This window comes from Parastagonospora nodorum (assembly GCF_000146915.1).
Source record: "Parastagonospora nodorum SN15 chromosome Unknown scaffold_11, whole genome shotgun sequence".
NCBI classification, from domain to species: Eukaryota; Fungi; Ascomycota; class Dothideomycetes; order Pleosporales; family Phaeosphaeriaceae; genus Parastagonospora; species Parastagonospora nodorum.
This window is the reverse complement of record NW_001884559.1, coordinates 71,935-88,227: the sequence shown is the minus strand read 5'-3', so window position 1 is coordinate 88,227 and position 16,293 is coordinate 71,935. Positions and strand designations below refer to the sequence as shown.

Below are 16,293 nucleotides of genomic sequence, written 5' to 3'. Positions count from 1 at the left end.
TAAGACGTCATCTCTTCACGGCACAAAAATTAGACAAAACGGCAAACGCCTCTTGGTGAACACTTTCCAGCCCACAATGTCAACATTCGCACGCACCGCCCGCGTGTTGCACAACAACTCGCAGCCAAACTTTTCGGCTGTCACGATCGATCGCGATGCCGTCGTTGTGAAGAAGCCAGCTTCGAGGGCTTCGTCGGGGACTACGACGCCGAAGGAGGGCGAGATTAAGGGCAAAGATGGGGTGAAGGTGGTGATCAGGGAGATGGTCAAGGAGAAGGAGGAGAGGGTAGGATGCTGTGATGAGGCAGAAGGGAAGGGGAAGGGGAAGAAGGAATGGTGTGGGTGTGTTGAGATGGAGGAGTTGGAGAAGTGAACAGGTGGGGTTAGGGGGATACCGCAATGGTATATGTACGTTGTCGCTTCAATTGATATATGCTTGATGTTGATCCTTCAGTGCCTACTGCATCATCTCTTCAATCGTCTCATCTAAAGACTTCGGCGTCCTCCCCGCCTCTTTTAGTATCGTCTCCAGCGTATCATCATCAATAGCACACTCTCCATCCCTTAACGCATCATACGTGCTACTCCACCACTCCACACTCGCCCTCTCCATACCCCTCCCCACGTAGTAATCCTCATACTCCTTCCTCTCCACAACCTTCAATCCCACTTCCTCACCCCTGACCCTACTCACAATCCCTGCCACATCCTCCAACGTCCGCGTCTTCTTCTGCGAAAGATATACCGTCCTACCTGCCCACTTCTCCCCCGGCTCCGCCAGCACCTTGGCCGTGCAAAACGCCATATCATCTATACTCGTCCAACTAACCTTCCCATCGCCCGCAACAACAACCTCCCTCCTCTTCTCTCCCTTCAACCCAAAATAATACCCAAAATACAACGGCCAACTCTCGCAATACAGCCCCTCGCGCAGCACCGTCACCCCCACGCCCTCCAGTCCCCTCAAATACTCCTCCGTACGTATATGCGCGCGCATGACACCGGCTTTACTCGGATCCGCAAACGCAAGCGACGTGTAGTATATGTGCTTGACGCCGGCTTTTACGGCCGCGTCGATGGCCGCACGGTGGTGCGCTTCGCGCCCGCGCCAGAGGGATGCGTTGTTGTAGTCCATTTCGATGCGCGGGGTGGAGACGAGGAAGAGCGCTGTGCATCCTGCGTAGGCGGATGAGAGGGAGGAGGGGGAGTCGAAGGTGGCATGGCGGACGGTGATGGGGTGGGCTTGGAGGTATTGCAGTTTGGGGGAGGAAGGGTCAGATGAGGTCTGTGATGCGTTAGTTGGGGTTTTGAGAGAGTGATTTGGTCGGGGAGGAACGTACGCATACGACGAGGTCTTCGGGGGAGATGAGGTTGTTGTCGAGGATGGCGTGGATGACGGCAGAGCCAAGTTTGCCTGTTGCGCTGGTGAGGGCTAGTTTGCCCATTGTGTCGGTATTTGGAGGGTTGCCGTGTAAATTGAGAGTGTTAGTTGTTTTGCTGTGCTGTGCTGTGCTGTGCTTGGATACACTGTTAATGCTAATAAATGTAAGGCTCAAGTCTGTCCGATGACCTCATGTTTGCTGTGGGTCGCGGCAGTTGCGATGATAGAACACTACTCCCACAATGTTCCACTCACTATTTTACGTTTACACGTGGGCTCCTGACGCGTCTACGCGATGCGACATTGAGAACGGGAGACTGATGTTCTAGTGTACGTGGAAGTGGTGTTGCACTCACGCAGTAAGATGCCGGAGCACTTCCGCAGTTGCGCTTCGCTGCAAGTGTCGAAGACTAGCGCTGAACTCTCGACTAAGTGCTCTACAATAACAACTTTGCCGCCATTGCATAGCAGATTTGTCCCGATAGACAGGATGATTGGGTACGATACACAGGCTTTCTGGTTGATAGATCAAACAGCTACATATCCTCCTTGTTTGGCAGTCGATAGATCAGAGTGCATCTTACCCTCGAGCACGACCAGCTATCGAATACAACTTAGTGGCCAACCTCATGGCTGACAGCCCGAAAGCATTACTTTGAGTCCATCAAAGAATGCCACCGGTCGAAAGCTTTTCAAAATGTGTCAAGAAAAGTTTTCTGTCCGACTTCTCATGGAGATATGTGAAGACTTCGTCGCTGCACTACGCACAGGTGAGATTAACTTTGACTGCACTCCTTTGATCAATAGAATTATTTTTACGACCCAGTTACGCTTGCTCAGTCTGAAACCTACTCCGGCCTCTACTTTGCCGAGCAATTCTACTATAAAGGACAACGTGTCTGTCATTAATTCTCCAACTTCGAGTATCAGTTTACAGTTTGACGATTGAAATGGGTCGCCCCGATACTTCACGTGCTTACACAAAAGACTCGGCACGAGCCATGTAATGGAAATTCGCCCTGGTCTTTTAAGCGGTCCGGGCCCGAGAATATTGACCCGCTGCTCTCGCGTCAAGGCCACAGATACAAGGACTCAAACTCGTCAATCACTTTACCAGTAGAGCTATTACTCGAGAAGACCGTGCACCCGGGTCTTTCATTTCTCACTGTCGGCCGCTATGGTTGTTTGTTTTGCTACCGCTAGCTATTTAAGCATCCAGCTTTCGTGATCAATGTACTGTTCTACATACCATAGACATCAATTATGCTCAACCATCGACCATCCGGTCACTCGAGAATGGGTGTACACATTGTGCTTCTTCTACTCCTGACTGTACAGAGCCTGTTCGTGACCAGTGTTCCTGCAGACTTGCATACCCACTGCTACTTCCATGACCGTGGCATCACTGACAAGTCCCGTCGAGTCGACGAGAAGCCGCTCCTGCGCCTGAGTAAGCGATTCTTCCGATCACATCTTCCAACATCAATTCTAACCGCGCAATTTAGTGCCTCTTGGTGCTTCAATCACCCAAGGATGGGACATCGGCACCGTCGAGAGCCTGCAAAACGGATACTGCAAGCCTCTCCGCCAGGAACTGAGACATCGCGGCTACGCAGTCAACATGGTCGGTAGTCGTGCCCACGGCGACTTCTCTGATCGCCAACACGAAGGATGGTCCGGCTTGAAAATTGACGATGTGGCGCTCAAGATGCTGCCTGTCATGACATCACAAAAGCCGAACCTCGTGCTCATACTGCTCGGCTCCAACGATTGTTTCCAGGGGCGGCGCGAGAACAATATGGACTATGCGAGGACCATGAAAGATCGCATGCGGACTTTGATTGAGAGGGTATACTCGACAAGTTCGGATGTCACGATCATCCTTGCGACTATTCCGCCGACAACAGATGCTGGCAATGAGCCGTACATCCAGACGGCCAATGCGGAATACAAAGAGCTGGCAAGCGAGTTGCAGGGACGCGGTCGGAAGATTGAGCTCGTGGATATGTATACTACATGGCTAAAACCCGAAGATTACAGTGACTCGATACACTTTAAGCCGCAGGGCTACGCCAAGTTGGCTGCTCTCTTCGTAGATGGCTTCTCTCGAGCTGAGAAGAAAGGCTGGCTCACTGCGCCCATCGACACAGGTATTGGAGATAGTGCTGGGTGCTATCCTAGCCCAAACGGATTCCACGGACCTGTTCGAACTCAGCTTGGTAGTGATGGCGGGGATCTCAGGGGCGATGGCGTACGATATTGCGACATATTCGGTCGAGGAAACGATGAGTGAGTACAACATTGATCATACGAAGTTGTGTACTGACTTCTCATAGCTATCTATGGGTAAGCCACAGTGGTGCTATCGAGTTTCAGTATCCAGATAATCTCGATGCTATACTGACGTGAACTCTCAAAGAAACACTCAGAGTCCACCATATTGGAACGGTCATCCACATGTCCTCGACACCCAACTCGACAGCAAGTTCGTAGATGTCGGCGAATGGGATGGCGATGGGCTCTGCGACATCCTGACTGTCGACCGCGCTACAGGCAACGTCGACATGTGGCGCAACACATACAAGAAGGGCGACGCCTCACCTACATTTGGCGCACCGGTCCGTGTGGTCGACCGCAATCTCTGTCCCCAGACTATCCCTCCCAGCAACCAAAATGACCCTGCGGTCCGCTTTGGTGACTTGGATGGTGACTTGCGAGTCGACGTAAGCATTCCAGCACTACCTTACTTCGGATCTGCCTAACTTCGTCTGGTATATCTGCATGTCTCCCAAAGGCCTCAGTCTAGGCTGGCTGAACCGCCCCTCAGGCCTCGAGACCCTCCCCTCCACCAACCGCGCGCAGATAAAAATCGCCGAAGGCTTCTCCTGCTCCGAGCACCGTTGGGCCGACGTCAATGGCGACGGGCTCGTAGATTTCCTCGCCGTCGAAGCCGAGTCCGGCAACGTGATTTTGTGGATCAATTGCGGCATGGTGCCATCGCTGACAAGCGGTATGCTGTGGGAGAAGCGCTTGGGTTTCTGGACGCCAGGCAAAGGGAAGGGCGCGAATGTACATTTTCCGAAGTTGAGTAGGAGTGGTAGGGCGGATATGCATGTTGTGGATGAGAAGACAGCGCAGGCGGATACGTGGTTCAATGATGGAGAGTGTAGGGGGGCGAGGGATGATGGGGAGGTGAAGGATCCGGGGCTGCCGAAGATACCGGCGTGAAGTGCATGGGGTGGATAGATGACATCTCGATGATAACGGTCTTTGATGCGAGAATGAAGTGAGGTAGAAGGCGACTTTTCGCGTGTAGGAGACGGGCTATGAGCTGCCTCATTCGAAGAATGAGAGCTTTTGGCATACCATCTGCAGATATGAGGGTGTATTAGATTGGAATGGCTCTTTTCTTGCCGCTTTTGCTTCTATTGTGCCTTCTTACAGTCTTGGAAGTAGTTCTCCAATGTCCCGGTCATTTTGTTAGTGCTAAAGTCATGTTCCTTGATGTAGGTCCCCGAATATTAACGTTTGGGGTGGGATCAGGATGTGCATTTTCAAAAACCGCCCCTGTCATGAGCCTCCTCGTGTTACCCCATATTTGCATGTTACTCCCTGATCAGCCATCCTCACGACACATCTCGCATTCCATTCTAGATCGTCGATCCTTCCAGAGGAGACATACTGGGCATCTACTTCGAAGAGCCGAGAAGTTCATCGCGAAGGTTGCCCCCTTACCAGACCAAGCAAACCAAGTGAAAAAGGGGTCAACAGCCGTCGTCGAGACTCAGGTGACCGGACCAGGGGCTAGCTATCCTCTTACCATGTCATCGGTCTCCATGAGCCCGAATGTGCGGCATGTTACTCGGTCGGCAGGCCTCCAAAAGCCGTACGCGCAAGCATGAAACATTAACGTTTGTAGATCTCTGCGTTCGCTGGTTTGCTTGTGGGAGAAAGAAAGTTTGCCCAAAGCGCCGATGGCGGATGATCGACAGCATGTGGGGGCACTAAGCGAGTTGGAATCGCGGATGGGAAGCACTAATCCCATGGTCATGGCAGTGGTGAGGACTGGTAGGCTATGGTAGGACTGCCGATTGGAAAGAAGTCTTTCAAAACGGAAAGCCAAGCTAGCTGTCAGGTAGCTTCACATCGCGGCGCTCATGCGTGAGTGCGGTGGAGGTTTCTAAGCATGGCGCCAAGAATGCGTTGGCTTGGGCTAGTGTGAAAGTGGAATTCGCAGGCGCGTGGGTCCGGATGTTGGGATTCCCGGGCTGTTGGACTGCAGCAATCGTTGATGCTCAAGCAGTAAACATTGCTGAGTCGTGAAATTTTGCAGGAATGTGAATCATGGGAGTACCCGACCTATCGAGTCAAGTAGTCGCACCTGGGTTCAGATGTCGATTGCGTTTCGGCGCCGCGCACACTGATCTACACTAGCGGTCGATCATATCGCAATCGATGCCACGACAAGCTTAGAATCCATCAATAAACGTTGAACAAGTCGATGGAATTTCCCCGAGCCATCGCTTCGATGTTACCGAGAAACATTCCAATGGGTCGCCCTTTCATAGTCAGTGTTCGTGAATAAGAGGACTCACCGCACACGCCTGCTTGTTCACAGTGTACCTCGAGGTATGTGCGTCACCCATATTGTGCTCCACTATCAAGTATCTGCGTCAAAATGGCTCGACTCATTGCATGCTTAAACGTCCTAAAGGTTGTATCTGTTAGCGATCGATTGTGGTGTTGTGTAAACATCGTGATCGTGATGCCGGAGAAGGATCCGGGCATGGGATTTGACGTGCTCCATCCTGCAAAAGGAACTGCTCCTGAACATGACCTTGTCCCATTGAGTTTCAACGTGCACTAGCACTTTGATTCGACGCCAAACAGGTCGGATTAACAGGAATACCTCTACCAGTAGAGCCTTTTAGAGTAGGTCGCCCCTGCTCCTGGCGGTCCGCGGCGTTGCGCGGAAGCTACATGATGCAGGCGGGCTCAGTCTGGTTCACATGACAGGGCTGTGGTCCTAAACCAACTCGTCCGGACGTGGAACTGATGAAACAGGCCCCAATGTCTAGTTGTCCGACCATATGGGCAGGCGAGCATCAACCGGTCTTTAGTTGAGGTTGACTATTATGGCCAAAAAGAGAACATCCAAGAAGGTGCATGATGCGCTTGGAATTGCACACCTGGACTGATCAATCTACTCCACTTGAAATTGCTTGATTGCGAGTGTTGCGGGTTTGGAGAGTCTTCATCCCGTCATCGGAATGCAAAGGTCACACTGTGCGTACTGTTTCCAGATCAGCGCAAAAAGCCGTGAGGCTGTAAGGTCTGTCAGTGACCAATTGAATACTTGGACTTCGACGCGCTTACGCAGAACGCAAGCCAAGAAAGATGCTAGACGCGGTAGTCGGACCGAAGACCGTGGTCATGCTCCCTCCCGTCAAAGCAAGCGCGTGGTGTGCAACAGCAGCCCGCACTCATGCTTCTTTGTGGACTGTAGACGCCACAGATTCTTCGCTGAGCTGTCCATAGGGGCAAAGGTAGGCTAGAACTCCAGTCCATTGTTGCTAATGGAGGGTGCTGGGGCCTCGCTAAGCAACTGGCTATCGAACGCATGAGCGGTTGGGGCCAAAACTGCGTGTGGCCAATACAGGTCGGGACCAGATGACCGTAAGCAGTGTCTCTGTTGCTGGTCCTGCAGCGAAGATAACATCAGGATGACAGGATACCTTGACCAGATTCTGATCTCGCAACATAGATCGATATGAGGCTGATGTATAGTTGTCCTTGAGTTGATGGCATGCCGATCGCAAGCCCCATACAAACAAACAATGCCGCATATATGGGAAGACACACCGCTTCGCAGCGTGCAAGCCGAAGTCCTTAATGTGCCACAGTGCCGCTAGTGACAACACTCTGGAGACGGGGAGTATTACGTATGGAGGAGATCTGTCACCGATATCGACTGTGTGGTATTTTGTCTAGTGCTCAACAGGTCCACGCTCGCCTAAGAAGTCATGTGTTCCTTTTCGGCAAAGGAATAGGCGTCGTGTAACTTTTTCGGGCACTTTCGTACAGCCCCATGTCCCATAGCAACGTAGTGTTCACATCAACCCTGATTGCTCGAGTTCCATGATGTGGTCGTACTTATACGTGGGATTGCAGCAAGCTGCAGAAGTGACATGCCGAGCTTTCTCACTGTGGCGCTCTTGGGCTAATACATTCCGCGAAACAAAACGTGGCCAAATTCGCAATCGATTTCGATGCAGCGAGAACCGATCAATGCTTTGGTCGCATGAGGAAGGTATGAAGGATGCAGGGCGGATAGTGACTACCGATAATTCTCATATCGCATATCCGTGGGGAGGCTATCAGGTATCACCGAGTGGGGTACCCATGTAATACCGTGCGGATTGAAGTTCCGTGCACTGCAAAACCACTGCGTCGTCGTTTTTGCCCGATTGAGGCAGGTGTTCATTGAGCCTAGTCGGGTGGTCTTATAGTGTTGCACGGATATGCGTTTTGAGGCTTCACGCATGAAGGTTTCGATGCCTGTGACTGTCGCATACGCCGCCGGCCACGTCCGCTGATGATGGCCAATCAAAATTTGTCGATAAAAGAATGACAGGGGCTGATAGCCGTGGGCGATGGTCCTGCTATTTCACGACTGATACCGTGTTTGATTTGATACTTACAAGGTGTGAAGATTCCAGGGTGGGAAGGCAGATTCGACTAGCGAGGAATGATGATTGATGACGGCAATCGTCAAGTGCGTGCGACCCAAGGAAACTACCCCTGACCACGTCGGAGCAGGACAATCACGATTTTGGCAGCCAGTTCTTTGCCAAACCATGTTAAATGCGTATGCGGTCACAGGCATCGGCGGGATCGATCTCGGCGCTTTTGTGTTTCAGATGTGGCGACGATTTAGCCAGAATACACCCGTCAGCTAAGCTAAAGATGAGCGCAAATCTAGCAGCTGGTGCCTCAGTTCTGGAAGGAAATCCGCCCGCCCGGTATCGAAGACAACGGCACTAGCCATAGTACTGAGTGTTCTCGAGATGGATTGAGGCGGATGGCAGGGGTGGGATGAAGGAAGGCGGAGCGTGCGCCTTTGATGACACGAGAGCGAATTCCTGGGCGTAGTGTGCAGAGCATGTCAAAGAACGTGGGATATTGACATGGCTCTTCGCACGATGCATAGAGGACCATGGATCGCTGGGAAGAAGCAAAGTGCGAAACCAGCGACGCGGTCCTGCAAGGCCTCCACGCTAGCAGGAGGCCGTGTGGGGAGCTCGCGCGCGCGCGCGGCGGGCTGGGCAGCTAATCTGCTAAGGTGCCCGGAGGAGACAGCCATGTGGTGATTTGACGGTGGGACGGACCTTGTCTCTCCCTGAACTGACACGCAACACATGGCCGTCAGAAGTGCACGGCGGCCTGGCCTGTGGTGGTACTAGATCTCAAGACGTGCATCCACGTGCGCCTACCATGTTGAAGCGGCGCCCAGAGAGTGGATTGAAGTCATGCACGCATGCACATGCCCTAGCCAAATTGCTGGGTCAGCAACGCAGTAACCGACACCCATCCGTCTCCATCGCAGACCCCATGGCCGCCCACCACTTAGCGTCGCCGACTGACAGCTGCTGTGCGACGACGTGCGTGTGGACGAGCAATGACGCTCAGTGTCCCCAACCACCATGACGCCTGTGGAAATGAATCGGGGCTTTTCAGGGCCCCACTAGCGAGATGAGAGAGTGTGGAGAAGGAGGGCGACTTCGCAGCCATCCGTGTCAGGTAACCATGACAGCGTGTATCGGGAGCATCCCTGAGCTGCCAGTCGTCTCCGGCTTCTGCATCTTCTGCACCCGCAAGATCTCCATCCATGGCGCTGCGGGACTCGACAGGTAGCGTGATGACATATGGCGAGCAATAGACCCACCGGTTTTCAATGTCGGCCAGCTAGCCAGCTAGCCAGCGATTCTGTTAGGCAAATCGGCCCTCGAGGCCCTCGCCGCATCTTCGTCATTCCAGATGCGACTGTTGAACAGGACCCCTGGCATAACCGCATCGTTCGCGCGCACAGAGCCAAAATCAGTCTAAATTAACCTCACCTTGGTTCTTTAGCTCCTGCAGCACGCTTCATAGTGGGCCCCTTGGATGTACAGATGGACGTCCCGGACACAAGTAGACCATGTCGCTAGAGCTAGAAACCACCTCCATCTAGTCATTCGCATGGCCCTCGCGCACAGTGGATCGGACTGCCGCATGCACACTGTGTACACACTTTCTCACGACTCGGCGGCTGCCGCTCGTTCTGTCACCGTCCGGGCCTCGACGACCGTGACCCATCCGCACATCAGGGTGGCCTGTGCACGCCACCAACACACAGGGTTCATCAACAAACTGCCTGTGAGGCCGATCTTGCCACTCTCGGAAGGAGCATGCTAGCCTACTAGGGTGGTCAATTCACCAGAGCATCTTACAGGCATCGTTGTGGTTTAGCCCCTCTTAGAGTAGCGTGAGCTGCCTCGCCACTTTTAATCATCCACTCACTTCAACCAAACAGCGTGCTCGAAAAATCTATAATCAGTCCTACATCTTTTCCACTTGCTCGCGCTTTTGCTTTTGGCGCCTGGTATTTTGCTGATTGCAATTGCGCCCACGCTACCTGCCAATGACCTGACGGCCTTCTCACCTCAGCCGTCACTGCTCGTGCACGTTTGCTTCACCACGGCCATTCATTCTTGCTCCTCCAAAACTTGGTCCCGAGGCGCCTCTCACTCTTGGCCTGGCCGCCGCTGCACTTGAACCCACCGCATTGATTGCGCCTAAACGCCCAGGGCCTGGTGATCAACCCGTTTATCCCCGCCAACAACCTCCGACATCTTGTCGTGCCGGCTCCAACGTTTGGACGTTACCCTGCCTCACCTTCTAGGTACGTGTACTGTTTAGCTCCCTTCCGACTCAGTGGGTCTGCCAAACTTTAAACACTCGATGCTAATGACCTCAGTACCTTCTCATGCAGTGACCAATCTCGTTTCTTAAATCATCCGGCTATCGCCAAAAACTATAAGCCACACATGGCTGTAGACACAGAAAGACGCGCGAAGAAAAGTGCCTCTCGACTGGAAAACTCTTTGCTTCTACAGCCTATCAACACCACAATGTCCTACAACCCTTCAACCCATAGCCCTGACCACCTGGCCGACGCCAACTCCTTCCAAAGCCCCGCGGACCACACCCATCCGAAGCCCATCTTGCCTGGTCAAGACCTTAGTACTCACCAGCTGGCAAGCAAAAAGAGGCGGTCCTCCAAGAGTAAAAACGTAGGAGAGCTTCGGCGGTCCACTTCAACACCACACATGCGTAACGCCGCACTTGGAAACTCGGGCGATCTATCGCCGACAAGTAACAAGCCGCGCAACAAGCTAGGCTATCATCGAACCTCGGTCGCATGCGGTAAGGAAGATGCGCCATGGCCGTCGCATAGGATCATCATCACTGACCAGGCATTACAGGACACTGTCGACGTAGGAAGATTCGATGTCTTCTGGCCTCTGAAGATCCTCAAGGCCGATGTGCAAACTGCATCCGCCTCAAGAAAGAGTGCAACTTCTATCCAGTAGAACACAACCCCGATGCGCCATCATCTCAAGCCCTAGGGTCCAAGGACACAAGCCCAGTGCAGCCATTAACACCAGCCGCATCTTCACCTCGACATCCGCAATCTGGGGAGAAGGTGGTAGATTTCCGTGCGCCGTTGCATGCTGTTTCTTCAAACACCGGTTACGGCTTTCAGACTGACTCCGAAATGGATCCTCGTCAAGGTCCCAACTCTGGTCGCAGTAAGTCTTACTTAGAGAGGCGGAGCTTCGGTTACTAACGTCTGCAGTGCCTGTACAACAGCCTTCATTTCCATATCCACATCCAATAGATACACAATGGCCTCCAGCAACCACTTTTCTTCCATCATCAACCATAGGCGAAAGCCCACAATCTAGTACGGGCTATTGGCGGCAGTCGCCTTCTACAGCAACATCGACCTATGGTAGTGAATCTAATGTTTCTGGCGGACGCACTCCAGCGGCCATGAGTACGAGCTCTACCATGTCGTATGGACACCCGGAAAACCACTCGTGGGGCCAACAAACACCGTTTCAACCCCCAACGCGATCCATGTCATACGGAATCATCGAAGGGATATCGCAGCCTTATTCAGGACAGGGACTTGGCATTCAGCAGCACCAGGACTTCCCTCGAAGAACTTCGCCGTATCCATATCCTTCCAGTATAGACACAAACACTGCGACAACAGTCGGCGGCTCTACTTCTGCCCCACTTTCAGCACCTGTCGCTCAAAACCAATTCTACCCACCTGGCTTCAACATGTACGATGGAATGCAACCCCAAGGCGGCCCAATGCAAATGCCGGGGAGATCGATGAGTGTACAGTGGTACTCAGAGCCGAGCCATCTAGACCGCGTGCAAGAAGAGGGTGTCCCGCCCGTGGCCTACAGCCAGCATGGAATGCAGCATTACTATTCTGGATCATGAGACGTCAGACACCAATCATCACGATATTTTCTAGACCAGCGCGAAGTAGCGTCCTTCGCGCAGTCATCTCCGGGATTAGCTTTTCTAATATTCGGACAAATATGCAATAGGGCTTATATTCGGCGCAAAAGTTATTGACAGACGGACCGGACGACTTGGAAAAATGATGGGAATGCCTGCCAGGGCTTTCAAGCGGACATCACACACATTCCGCGTACATCTATTTGACAGATGAAACGTTTGCATGGCGTTTACTGGAGCGACCTTTTCCAGCTCCTCCGAGCACTATTTCGGTCACTGTCCAACATCGACTTCCTTCATCTGTATTACTAGCAAGTAAACGCATAAGCCCTGAAAGGCCACTGAGCTCCAACACATAGCGTATGCATCGACTGGGAAACAACTCGAGAGCGAGATCCACAAAATAATGCCAGTTTCTTCACCAATCACGCAATGTTGACTGCCACTGCTGACTTACCAGTGCTGACGCTTCACCAATTCTGTGTTTTGCCGGACGAGACGTCCGCTACCCACTTCGTTTCAGGCCAAACGAGGAGTCTATGCGTAATTCATCAAAGACGAATCTCCGCACGCTTCTAGCTGACACAGGATCCCATGGCGACTTTCAGGTATCGCTCACGCTCGGGCATCAGGACCAGAGTCTAGAGTGAGGCGTCGTCCCAAGATCACTCCATCATGTCAAACTTGTCAACGCAATCCTTGCGACATTGCGCAACGTAAACGCCTCTAACCGTCATCTTTCGTACCAAAGCTAACTACAAAGTATTCCCGCAACCTTTTGCGAGTCAGTGCCGAAGCGTTCTAAGGATCCCCAGGTGCACGGGGATACTTCCCGTTCAGACTAGTGCCCCGAACCGGTGCAGGCATTGTCCGCGCCAGATCGTGATCCACCTGGGCGGTACAGGGTACGAGACGAGAGTCAGTCACCGCGGACGAATATCATTCGTCTCCTGTATGCCAACCATGCAATGCAAGTGACCTATGCGGACCGAATGAGTAGTCAATACTGCTTCAAGCCCATCAACCGATACTTGGAGCGCCTGAGAAACAGTGCCCAAAACACGTCAAGGGCACGAGAAGTTTGGATTGCTACGCAGATCTTCGATTGCTTGCAATGGCGTGCATGCACAGCGCGCACTCCAGTCAGCAACACTCATTACCTCGGCTTGGCTTGGCTATAATGGGTTCCCCATGGATCTCAGTCTTTCGCAATTCTCCTTGACGATGCGTCTAATGTGGAAGCGATGCTGCTATCTCCGACCCTACCGCCGCATCTTGATGAAGGGCGTGCGCTTCAAGATTTCAAGGATATTTGGATGCGCCCGAATTCAGGAACAGCCGCTGAAGGACCCACTACTGTATACAAACAAGGTTTTTCGCTACCAACGGTCTTGTTGTATTGCGTCAGTTCCGCGTTTTGCTTCTCAAGCTCATAACGAAGTGCTGATGCAGACACGTTTTGCTTTTTCACTTTTGCCAGGGCAGACTTTTTAACTTTCTGCGTTGCAGTTCAGTGTTTCGTTACCAGTCTGCTGGGATTAAGGCTCATCGACATTGCATCGGAATGACACTTGTTCCATTAATAGTAAAAACTCCGTGAAGGGTTTCGAACTCTCGGTGATGAGGGCGATGATCCTGTTTGTCGTGAATCATGGGTAAGGCCCCTCTGCATCGAGAGATTCGGAAACTGTCAGTTCATCGTCTAGATTTCCGCATCAGGCCAAGCACCGCGGAACTTCGGGGTTCCGGGGCACTGGGTTCTGCGAACGAGCATCTTGACCATGACAGGGGATCATATACAAATGGGACTGGCCTCAGAAGGGCACGTGAGAGCGAAGCCTACAGGTCGCATTCTGGGTCTTTACACTCAATTCTGCAGGGTCGCGCGTAACTACATGGGAGTGCGTCATGGCGTCGAACTACGTCGCAGCTCGAGATTAGCTGTCAAGGATGCAGGCCCGTAGAGAACAAGTGGTATATGCAGCAAACGTTATCCGGGGACTCCGTCAAGACACATGCAAATGTAGGTCCATTTCTCGCACTAAGCTGCTAGCAAAAACGGTCAAGCCGGACTTCTTCCTCCGATCAGCAACTCATCCACCTCTGTCATCAACGTGTCTTTCATCACCATCATCCCTCGCTCCACAATCATCGCCGAACCTGGACTGACCGGTGCCAGCTTGACCGAATCGTGTCGCAAGTGATGTGAACTTGGCCGTGACTCAGAGACCTCGGTAGAGACACGGCATGTGAACTCAGGAGTCAAAACGCCATCTTCGGGGCCACAATGCCACCTCCCGAGTGGTCAAGACTCCAATTATTGTCGCTCAACGGCATGAATCTCAGTGGATACTGCACAGGATCGACAAATTTCTGTTCCCGCGGGAGCGCGCTGGCCTTGGGGGAAGGGGGGCGCCTGTCACCGCACGCACCGTTCCGCTCCGTTTTGATTCAAGCCGCAACGACACGCCTGAGCCGTGCCGCAAAAGCTCATATCTAGACCTTGTTGCGATTGCACATGGATGACACACGTGTGTTTTCCTGTTGAGTAAGTCAATGTTCCTTACCAACTCAACAAATATTAGCCGCCTGCGTGAGATGAGACCTGCAGTGCAATGTACATCGGGTAATCTGCCCAATCGTCCGACACGCACGCTCTCTCCAGGAATAATCCTTTTACGCGGCGGATGATGCATGGAAGGGTCCTATTTCCACCAACGCCTGTTCTTTTCTTCTATCTGGTATCTACCGGTGTTTGCGTACTGCGCCGTGATCCTACATGTCGTATCTGCCATGCGAAGACAATCGTATGCGGATAGGTGAGACCATTGACAAATACGAATGGCTCGTCCTGAGCTCCGTTGCAGACCGATCAGGCACGACTCATGCACACCATCCTACATGTGCAGTATGCACTCCAGGTTCTTGGCGTCACTGATCACCTGCACCAAGACTGTGGCGTGGTTCGTGTTACGTCGTGTTACGTGAAGGATGTGTTGGCATTTCATTCGAGGTGGTGTGGTGAAGATGGGTATCCGCGGCGACTTGCTGAATGCGCGAGGATTACCACAGCTGTTGTAAGGCAGGTGCAGTAGTCGGATGTGGATGTTTTGACTAAGGACAGGATAATATGGTGTATCATGACCGGAGAATGCCTCCGTTTCACTAAACACACGTGCCCCTGACGACTTTGAACTCGGCCTTTTCATTCAAGATCGCCGCCATACATACATGAGAGTATCATCGGAGCTGAGCATAGCCGAATGCACCTCCGCCAGAAAATTCGACATATGTCGGAATATAGGCCTACAATCCCGCATAAGCGCCGGCACTGGTAAACACCTCCAAGTTCCGACTTCCCTCGTACCATACCCTCACCCACCCGCCATCCCATCCCTGTCCATCCTCTTAAGCGCCACATCCGACCATATCCAAGTCAATATCCATCAAAAACCTGGATATAGCCCAGCATCACGGAAACCTACACCCCATCCTCATCTTCTGGAACCCACGAAGAATTCTTCCGAATCCCACCACACGGGCCTTATCACACAGAAACCCAGACATGAGATTCGTTCGGGAAACCTGCCGCGAATACGCGCTGATAGGCTCATAGGGGCTTAGCTGTACTACTGCCCAACCGCAGGGCCCTTATCGCGGCTAGCTTTGTATGTACCCATGAGGCGTAGCAATGTCGAGACGAGGACACATGTTGCAGCACCGGGGATGAGGTGGTAGCTCTAGTGACGCCTTGAGACCAACGTTGGATATCTGGGTGGTGCAGAGTGTTACCTTGTTGGATGGGGGGATGTTGCCTTCGTATTCCTTATGACGAGTGACATATCACAACCGTGAGTGACATATCGCAACCTTTGTACAGTCCGGACTAGACGGATGGCGAAATGAGATGTTGTGGATCTTGGATATCATGATTTTGTGTCTTGACTTTTGTGACCTGTTGCCTTTGAACATTTTTTTCGCCGGCAGTTGCAATCCACGTTGCCATACAGCATGAGATATCTTGCCTAAGTAGCACATTGACACTGTATCTGACCTGATCAAAACCATCAGCTTCACATGTGCCCATGTTCCACCAGGTGAGTAATGTTACAATTATATCGAGTATCTTACTTCTCCTGCTAAAGCACATCATCACATCATGTTTTCTCTCAAGCTTCGTACTTTCCCTGCGTTACTCACATTTCTAAAGATTCAATCGAAAGCGCACAGATTGGAATAGAACTTCCTCTGCAGTATTGAGAGCACAATCCTCTATCTCTATTAGCTGAGCGAGCAGATCGGAAGTCGTCGAAACCGGCGAGTCTGCTGAA

The 16,293-nt window shown here is 52.3% G+C and overlaps 6 protein-coding genes across 6 annotated transcripts; 4 read left to right on the top strand and 2 right to left on the bottom strand.

Annotated features, from left to right (window-relative positions):
- Positions 1-76: 76 nt before the first annotated feature.
- On the top strand, positions 77-373 carry SNOG_07312 (hypothetical protein; the record flags this gene model as incomplete). The annotated part of the gene is made up of 1 exon (XM_001797601.1): positions 77-373. The coding sequence occupies one exon, from the start codon at positions 77-79 to the stop codon at positions 371-373; it is 297 nt and encodes a 98-aa protein (XP_001797653.1).
- An 84-nt stretch (positions 374-457) lies between these two features.
- On the bottom strand, positions 458-1,445 carry SNOG_07311 (hypothetical protein; the record flags this gene model as incomplete). The annotated part of the gene is made up of 2 exons (XM_001797600.1): positions 458-1,285; positions 1,341-1,445. 2 exons carry the CDS (start codon positions 1,443-1,445, stop codon positions 458-460), a joined length of 933 nt encoding a protein of 310 aa, XP_001797652.1.
- A 1,199-nt stretch (positions 1,446-2,644) lies between these two features.
- On the top strand, positions 2,645-4,609 carry SNOG_07310 (hypothetical protein; the record flags this gene model as incomplete). The annotated part of the gene is made up of 4 exons (XM_001797599.1): positions 2,645-2,831; positions 2,887-3,550; positions 3,864-4,108; positions 4,188-4,609. 4 exons carry the CDS (start codon positions 2,645-2,647, stop codon positions 4,607-4,609), a joined length of 1,518 nt encoding a protein of 505 aa, XP_001797651.1.
- Positions 4,610-8,421: 3,812 nt separating this feature from the next.
- On the bottom strand, positions 8,422-8,744 carry SNOG_07309 (hypothetical protein; the record flags this gene model as incomplete). The annotated part of the gene is made up of 2 exons (XM_001797598.1): positions 8,422-8,523; positions 8,583-8,744. 2 exons carry the CDS (start codon positions 8,742-8,744, stop codon positions 8,422-8,424), a joined length of 264 nt encoding a protein of 87 aa, XP_001797650.1.
- A 443-nt stretch (positions 8,745-9,187) lies between these two features.
- On the top strand, positions 9,188-9,487 carry SNOG_07308 (hypothetical protein; the record flags this gene model as incomplete). The annotated part of the gene is made up of 2 exons (XM_001797597.1): positions 9,188-9,291; positions 9,436-9,487. The coding sequence occupies 2 exons, from the start codon at positions 9,188-9,190 to the stop codon at positions 9,485-9,487; spliced, it is 156 nt and encodes a 51-aa protein (XP_001797649.1).
- A 1,064-nt stretch (positions 9,488-10,551) lies between these two features.
- On the top strand, positions 10,552-11,941 carry SNOG_07307 (hypothetical protein; the record flags this gene model as incomplete). Its single annotated transcript, XM_001797596.1, has 3 exons — positions 10,552-10,993; positions 11,014-11,232; positions 11,280-11,941. 3 exons carry the CDS (start codon positions 10,552-10,554, stop codon positions 11,939-11,941), a joined length of 1,323 nt encoding a protein of 440 aa, XP_001797648.1.
- Between the last annotated feature and the right edge of the window lie 4,352 nt (positions 11,942-16,293).